Source organism: Chionomys nivalis, chromosome 18 (genome assembly GCF_950005125.1).
Source record: "Chionomys nivalis chromosome 18, mChiNiv1.1, whole genome shotgun sequence".
NCBI classification, from domain to species: Eukaryota; Metazoa; Chordata; class Mammalia; order Rodentia; family Cricetidae; genus Chionomys; species Chionomys nivalis.
In genome coordinates, this window is record NC_080103.1 from 53687675 (window position 1) to 53695964 (window position 8290).

At 44.2% G+C, this 8290-nt stretch overlaps 2 protein-coding genes across 6 annotated transcripts in view; one reads left to right on the plus strand and one right to left on the minus strand.

Annotated features, from left to right (window-relative positions):
- The window catches only part of Spata1 (spermatogenesis associated 1), a 40722-nt gene extending 39741 nt beyond the window's left edge, over positions 1-981 (minus strand). For 4 of the 5 annotated variants that reach the window (XM_057793151.1, XM_057793153.1, XM_057793154.1 and 1 more), the window contains exon 1: positions 800-981. The gene's annotated coding sequence lies outside the window, so the exon portion shown is untranslated. The remainder of the gene's footprint in view (positions 1-799) is intronic. The other variant, XM_057793152.1, reaches the window with a different exon arrangement.
- Positions 982-994: 13 nt separating this feature from the next.
- Gng5 (G protein subunit gamma 5) lies at positions 995-8279 on the plus strand. Its single transcript, XM_057793158.1, has 3 exons — positions 995-1162; positions 4456-4595; positions 7743-8279. Exons 1-2 carry the CDS (start codon positions 1082-1084, stop codon positions 4579-4581), a joined length of 207 nt encoding a protein of 68 aa, XP_057649141.1. The 5' UTR covers positions 995-1081; the 3' UTR covers positions 4582-4595; positions 7743-8279.
- Positions 8280-8290: the final 11 nt, after the last annotated feature.

Here is an 8290-nt window from a genome sequence, read left to right on the forward strand (position 1 = left end):
AAGGGGGCCACAACACCCCTGGAGTTGGGAGACTGGCTGGGGCTTGTGAGCGGCGCAGCCCGGGTGCTGGGAACTGAATTCAGGCCCTGTCCTCTAACCGCTCTCTCTCCAGCCTCACTTTTCACATTCTTTACACATAAAATGTCATTTCGTTTTATTCTCAAACACCGCAGGAAGCTTTCTAACTTGGGCAGTTTTAAGGGTACCTGGGCAAGCTGTAGAACCAAACTCAAACCACAGCTTCTTACACATTCACTGAGAGCTGGGTGAAAAGCCGAACTCCCTGAGGACGTTTTAATGGTCAGTCATACGATTTGTCAGCCGAGATAGCAGCACTGACGACGAAACTCAAGTTAGAGACGTCAGGTCTCAGCCGGGACGCTGCAGCTTGAACTAATTAAAAACTTAAGTGTTTTCTCCTGAAAAGCCCTCTGGGGGTTTAGTTACAAGCACGAAGCGATTACGGCGACCTCAGTAGAGCAAACGTTCCCTAAACGCAAACGCTTTAATTTGAAAAGCACGGGACTAATTCCCGGAAGAGCGCGGGAAGAGAAAGCGTGGTGGGCGGCCAGTCCCGCGTCCCGGGCCAGGCGGTTACGGGGGGCCCCGGGGTCGCCCGTTGGACGGGTCCCCCGGTGCCAGGCTGAGCCCGGGGACGCGTCGGCCTGCGTCCCGGGGCCGTGCTTGCCCTCACCCCGCCGCCGGCTCCGTGAGGGAAACCGAGGCCCGCCCCTCCGCCACCGGGCTCTCGGGACCTCCCGGGCGACTCTCCCGCCGCGGCACCCGGCGTCCTCCTTACCTCACCCGAACCAGCCCCTCCTGACGCGGAAGGCGCCGGCCGGGCGTCGGGCCGCACCGCCCTCGTAGCCGCTGCGCCCACCGGCCGCTCCGCCCCTTCTCGGCTCGCGCCCACGGGGCACTCGGTAGGGCACCCGGGGGGCGGGGCGGGGCGCGCATGCGCGGCGCGCGCAGCACCGGAAACTTAGCCGAAGTTTGGAGCCCCGCCCCCCACCCCCCCCCCGCCCCGCGACCTGCCGCCCCTCACCCGGACCGACGAGTCGGCACGGCTGTCCCGAGCGCCATGTCGGGTTCCTCTAGCGTCGCCGCCATGAAGAAGGTGGTTCAGCAGCTCCGGCTGGAAGCCGGGCTCAACCGCGTGAAGGTGGGCGAGCGTGGGTGGATGGGCGTGCGCGCGCGAGCGTGGGCGGGCGGGCGTGGTGGGCCCCGGTGGGGAAGCGCGGGCGGACTCGCGGCGACTCGCACTCGGTCGGCCCGGGCTGCGGCGGGGGGCTGAGCCCGCCCGCCCTTCCTTCCGCCGAGTCTGCCCTCGCGGCGCTCGGCCCCGAGTCTCGCCACTCACTTTCGAGTCCCACTTCTCACCCCGATCTTCACCAAACTCACGGCCCCCGCTCGGCCTTTGGACACTTCCGAGGCTGCATAGTGGCTTCGAACTACGGCTTAGTGAGCCAGTCTGTTTGCGGAACGTCCCGGAGCCTCAGGACACCACCCTCGCTCAGTCCAGCATCGAACAAAGAGGTGTCCCGAGCCGGCTGGCACGGTTTGCTCGGATCTGACCTTGCTGGGCTCTGTACTGCTTCACACGCCCGAGCAACTGATTAGCGCCAGCCTGGGCTGGTCTAACTTTGCCGTCTGTTAGGATTGCCTTGGCCTGGACTGTTGACTTTTGGGGAAAGGCCTTCTGTCCGTGTTGGTAGACAACCAGGCATTCAAACGCTGTTGTGAGGACTGTTTGCTTACTTTTAAAAATCCTAAACAGATTGGCATCTTTCTCATGCAATAGGTCGGGTTACGTGTGAAATACTTCCCATGAGTATAAAAAGAAACGAGAATATAAATCTCCCTGCTAGAAGCTGCCAGTTCCCAAGGTGATTTGATTTTATATTCGGCAGGCTAGTCTTAATTTCCACCGTGCTTTGAGGAGAGAACTTGTACGTAGGTTCCCCAAGTAGAAATGTCAGAGACTGTTTAACTTCCTTGTGGTAACCTTAGGAGGTCAGGGAGCCGCCCATCTGTCTTGGTTTGGACTCCATTTCCCTAATCAAATTCACACCTCATCCAAGTGACTTACTTACTCAGAACTATCTGTTGGCCAGATAGAACTCTGAAATTTGAAGCAATCTATTGATTATCATCGTGCACATATATTAACTATCCTAAAGTAGGCCCGGAAGGAGAAATAGTGGGTTGGGGAGGAAAAGAAAGCCAGGTGAATGCAGTAATTACAGCCGTGACCCTTAGCCCCAGTGGCCAAAGAAATGAGCTCACAGACTGGAGAGCTTCCTTTTCCTTGAAAAGCCTAGCTGCTCTGGGGCTACCTCCTAGTGATCTTGCCTTGTGCATCTTAATTCTCCCGAAGGCTTCTGAGTGGGATCATTTAAACCACCACAAATAGACACATTTTTGGAGTTCTCACTCAGGAATTGTAAATGAGTTTTTCCTCGGTTCCTAAATTAGATTAGGTACCATTTAACACCATCCATGCCATGCTTATGCTGGGTACTTTTGTGTGTGGCATTTTAAAGCTAGCATGAACTTACTGTTGTATTTGTTTAGCTGGTAATTACACGGGCTTCACCAAACTCACAGAGGTAGGACAGGGTATCTGGAATCCTGACTGATAGTTTCACAGTGTCAGCCTCCTGGATGTTAACTGTTACTCTGTCTTGGGCACTAGCTAGCGGCGTTTCCATTTGACTCTCAAGGTTCCTGTTTAGAGTGCTGTTTTTTCATTGTTGCTACTGAGCTAGGTTTGTTACCATTGAGATCACAGCACTCTTTACTGCACTGTTAGTCTCATGCTGAGAAGTAGTTTCCACACACAATGGTACTTGAAAACATTGTGGGAAAGGAATGAACAGGGAGCACTTAGGCTTTTTGATGGATGCGAACAAAGCCAAATGGCGCAACATTGTGAACACTGGTACTTTACCCTCCACTCAGTAGCCACTTTTAAGGGGCAAAGCAGGGTATTGCTGTTTGTATAAGCATTTAAAAATGGCAGGAACCTTTTGTATTCAGGGACGAACATGGGACTTACTGTCCTGAATTGCTGTATGAGCCAAACACATGTAGGTTCAAATTGAGTTTAAACTTACCCCAGGATAAGTTTACAACATAGCTGTTATCTGAGGGGCTTTTGATTGAGGGTTGTCTACTCTTGCGGACACATCAGGGTAACAGACATTTGTTGTCATCACCCTAGAGATAGCTGAGATTGAGGATAAAGTAAATAAGGGAATTAGATGGTTTTGTGCATTCCTATCATGCATGGCCTATATAGCATTGTTTGTTGTGTTGGTATCTGACTTCAGTCTGCTAGTTGGAGATAGGGTTTCACCAAGTAGCCAGGCTGGCTTCGAACTCAACTGATATAGTTATAAAACCTGACACAGGCAACCTTCTGCCCTGTTTCATGTGACTTGAAAAACTAAGTGTACCTTAATTTAACAGCTCTAATTTAAAAAGGAAATTGTGTATGCATGGGTGCATTTGGGGAGATAGGTAAGAGACCAACCTTATAGAGGTTCTTCTCTCCTGCCACCTTTTTGTGGGTTCTGGAAATCAAACAAACTCAGGCCCAGTTGGACAACCTTGCTGAGTAGCCTGTCTTTAAGAAACACTTTGCTCAAATGTGATTTGGTAGTGTTAGTACATGTATATGTGCAATCCAAATAGGATTTCAGTGTTGTTTTTAATGCTCTATATTTCCTAAGCAGAATATATGCATAAGGGTAAATGCTTGAATGAATGCACGTCTTTCTTAAATGCAAGACAGTATATGGATGGCTATAAATTTGAAGAATATAATGAAGTGTTTGGTTGTCTGAGTTCTGTGTTAGTTACCTCAGGTTCATTCATGGGCATTTCCAGTTTGCTTTCAAGACAGTTTCCCTATAATGTTCAGTTTTTTGTTGAACTACTAAAACTACATACTACTTTTAACAAAAAAGCAAGCTATTGGGCAGGGGACTCAGTTGTTAGTGTTTGCCTATGAATACAGAAAGTCCTGAGTTGGATCCCAGCATTGCATAAACCGGGCTAGATGAGGCAGGCCTTTAATCCCAGCACTCAGGTGGTAGAGGCAAGAGGCTCAAACATTCAAGGCTGTTTGCTACATAAAAAGTTTGAGGCCAGCCTCGATTACAAAAGACAAAACAAATCCTATGCTCCCCAAACCAAGGTGTTAGGACTTGTTGAACACCCTGTCATAAAAAAACAAGACATGCTGTGTTTCACAGAGAAGTGGGATTTTACTTTGTGTTGAATCATTTGATGCTTACGGTAAGTAGAAAAATATGACAAACCAGTTTCATTTACTGTTTTAAGTATAAGCCAGTATAGAGCTGTTAGCTGTCGATTTTGAAGGGCTGTTTAAGTGTTTTCATACATTAAAACCTTACCAACAGACATTTCTCCACTCATTGTTATTTATAGGTTTCCCAGGCAGCTGCAGACTTGAAACAGTTCTGTCTGCAGAATGCTCAGCATGACCCTCTGCTGACCGGAGTGTCTTCCAGTACAAATCCCTTCAGACCCCAGAAAGTCTGTTCCTTTTTGTAGTCAGCTATCTTGAGGTGAGTTTTCTTCATTCGTGCCCTTTCCACATAAAGGAAGAAACATCTAGGTCTTTATCTGTAATATTGACAGCATTTTTGTTTCCCAAGTTTTGGTTTTGAAGGTCAGTGAAAACTTACTAGTAGTCAAGAAGACTAATGGTTTCTATTTTTATCATAAAGGGCTATGTAATAACTCGTAAAAAGGTATAGGAGACTCAGAAAACTCCACTGCGGTCACAGGCATGTGTTTGTATGTACTGGCCCTAAAAGCATGTATATGTGGAGCCCCTAAAATACCAGTTTGCTTATTTACCTGTCAAATTGAAGTTTTAACGAAATGTACAGTACTTAGAGGAATGACTGTGGGGGCTCTGGTGGATTTGGATCAACTGTGGAAGAGAGCCAGGGTGGCTGAATAAGCAAATAGGGCAGAGGTATAGGGAATAAGGAATAGGTTTTACCTTTATTTTCATTTGTTGAGCAAAGATAAAACACAAGAGATTTGCACTTGGGTTGGCAGTGAACTGGATTTGAGGACTAAGACGATAAATCACTTGCTATTTAGTATATCTGTCAAGAGTTTATATTCTTGTCCTAGATTAAATACCATGTGTGAAAAAACTTGTTGTTTCAAAGATATGGCCAAAACAGCTTTGGCTAATTTAAAATTAATTAAAGGATACTTTCATTTGTAATCTTCGATACATTAGTTAGTAGTATTATTGAATTGGGAAGGAAACTTAGAATGTGTTTTAAAAACTACTTTGTGTGTAGTACACACCCTTACACTAACATTCTGACTCAAAAAGTCCAGGAAGCTGCTGCCTAAAATACCTTGTTACATAGGCTTTGTAGATTTGGGGTGTTCAGGAAGTGTAAATACTGTTCCAGTAAATCCTGTGATTGGTTACGATGACTAAGCTTTTTGAAACACCAAGGAGAAGGGGAATAGAGCTGCTTTTGGGTAACAGGTTTTCCATGAGGGATCCTGTTAACATGAGTCCAGCTCATGTCTTCACAGTTAACAGTGTTAGCATTTTCTGACTTCTGGCAGTATTTAGTGGGGAGCTATAGGAGTTTCATATTTTTATGATTTACTAGAGATTCCTTTTTAGACTCAACTCCTGTATATTTACTAATTTATTTTCATCTAATATAAAGTGTTAAGTCTGAAGTCCTGTTAGTAGCCTTTTTGTTTATGAGTTCACACTAAAGTGTTTAAATGATTTATATTTATAGATGACTGGGATAAGAACCCAGATTTCAAAATAAAATTAAGGCTGTTAATTCCAGCAATAAAAGAAACTTTGGATATTATGATTTGAAACAGTTTAGGGTAAGGAAAGGATATTTAGATAAAAAGCACTGCTTCTTAAAACGGTGAGTAAATTTACAGATTGTCTTCCTAAAGTGCATATTGTAACCCAGTGGATCTAAGGAAAGGTTCCAGAACCTGCATTTCTTTTGCAACCTGTGTTGTTGGTCTAGAGTACATTAAAGACACAGTAAAATCAGTGGAGTCTATAAGCAGCTTATAAAAATAAAACCAGCTAAGCCGGGTGGTGGTGGCGCACGCCTTTAATCCCAGCACTTGGGAGGCAGAGGCAGGCGGATCTCTGTGAGTTCGAGACCAGCCTGGTCTACAAGAGCTAGTTCCAGGACAGGCTCCAAAACCACAGAGAAACCCTGTCTCAAAAAACAAAAAAAAAAAAAAAAAAAAAGAAAAAAGAAAAAAAAAATAAACCCAGCTTAAGTAACTTAGCAACAGAGAATGCCAAAAGGAGACGACCATTAGAAATCCTCTTAAGAGAATTTTTATCTCAGTAAATTTTCACAGGGCTTTCAACAGCTGGGCCGTAACACATTATTTACTTCACTACTGTCAGCTTCCAGGTCTGAGGCCATGGCCAAGACTGATGTTTTTGGTGGCTGCCTGTGAACTTTAGAGGTAAAACTGCCAAACAGTGACTTAGAAATTTTAATAAAATTTGATTATCACTGCCCATCTTTGGTCTTCCACTCAGTGCATGGGTGCCTTTTTTTTTTTTTCTTTTTTCCTTTCTTGGTGTGTGCTGAATTTGCTATCAAATGAGGTTAAATGTTTTCTTCTGTTTTCCCCCAGAGGTTTTGTGCCTCTTCAGTGTTTGTTATGAATTACTCAAATTTTTAATTTTTTCACACCCTATTTTTAAAAACAGGTTTTACTTTCTATAATAACTTATTGTGAAGTTGTTATACCTCTTTTTCTCCTGTATATATATATATGCTTAACTGTATTTTATAGTTTTAAGATAAGACTGGTTTAAAGTATATAACTATTGCTTCAATATTGAGATCTGTGTTTATCTTGTATGAATTTTTGAGTCATTTAAGCTGCTAAGTAGTATTTTGTTACATACGTAGATTGTCTATTCATCTCATGGGCTGCATTAAGGTTGTTGCTGTTGACAGTCGCATGTTCAGTGTCCTTGCATTTTTTCTGTATATTGTTATGACTGCATCTTAGTAATTATTTTTTCAAAGGATCCTAGGATTTTCCTCATTGAATGTTTTTATGTTTACCTTTTTATTATGATAAAGTATATTTCAGTAGTAATCTTAGTGGTGTGATCTGTACAACGCCATAAAACAGGATGATAGATATTGTGCCAGGTCTGAGAACCAGGGAAAAGGTGGGTTTTAGTATCTTTGTAGATTGCATCTTCAAAAGTAAAAAGAAAAGCAGGCTTAGGCTCAATTTCATTAGAAAACCCTTTATAAAATCATATTCAAATGAGCCACCTAGAAACAGGGTTGACTTATGGTGGGTGTGGACCAGCCAGCCACAGTAAGCTGAAAATACATGAAGGGTCGTTGGTAATTGAGGGTTCCTGGGGTGGACTAGAGGTGCTGCCGCAGTGCTGCTGCTGCTGCACAGCAGCTCAGAAGAACAGTGTTACCGGGTACGCCCTGGTAGCCTAGGAAAAGTGCAAGACTCAGAGTACCGGCATGTGCTGCTCTCACGCCATTGTGAGGTGGAAAAACATCATTTCTGTGTTATTACTCAGGAAAACAGGCAGAGCATAAACCATTTTCAAAAATGAAAACAACTGTCCTTGCCCAAGTATTACTGATAAAAATGTCTTTTAAAAGTTACTGACACTTTATCTTTGTTTTCTCCATCAGGTTTCTTAAACCACTTTTCATGAACCAGTGGATATTCTGAAGTCTGTACAGAAGCTTCTCTAACACGTGCCATAATACACAGTCTTTACTTGTCAATCCTTAACATCTACCTCTCTGAATCTTCATGGATTTCTGTTTCACAAGGTTTAACTATTTTATATACACTGGCTGTAGCATACAATAAAACAGCATAAAATTCTCTGGCCTTGTTATTGCTATGAAATGCACTGTATTAGATTCAATGCTTTACATTGGCAAGGCTTCTAAGAACTTACAGACTATTGCAAAATTTTATTCAAGTTTGGGAGACTTCCACTTTCTTTCAGCTAGTTATGTTGGGAGCAGATCCTGAATTTCTTGTAATCCCCTGATCTGAGTGCATACAGCTGCTTTGAGCATGAGACCTTCAGGAGTTCCTGATGGCAGGAGAGTGGTTTTTGGTGGGTTTGGCTGAGGCCTGGCTATCTCTATATAATCTGCCCCTGAACACAATAAAGGAGGCATTCTTGGGGAATTCAAGGATGACCCATGTCGCTATCTCTCTTGTT

Excerpts from the sequence above, each read along its gene's own strand:
- Gng5 (XM_057793158.1), top strand. The coding sequence starts at position 1,082 with ATGTCGGGTTCCTCTAGCGTCGCCGCCATGAAGAAGGTGGTTCAGCAG. Across the intron at positions 1,163-4,455 it reads CCGGGCTCAACCGCGTGAAG|GTTTCCCAGGCAGCTGCAGA; the intron begins GTGGGCGAGCGT and ends TGTTATTTATAG.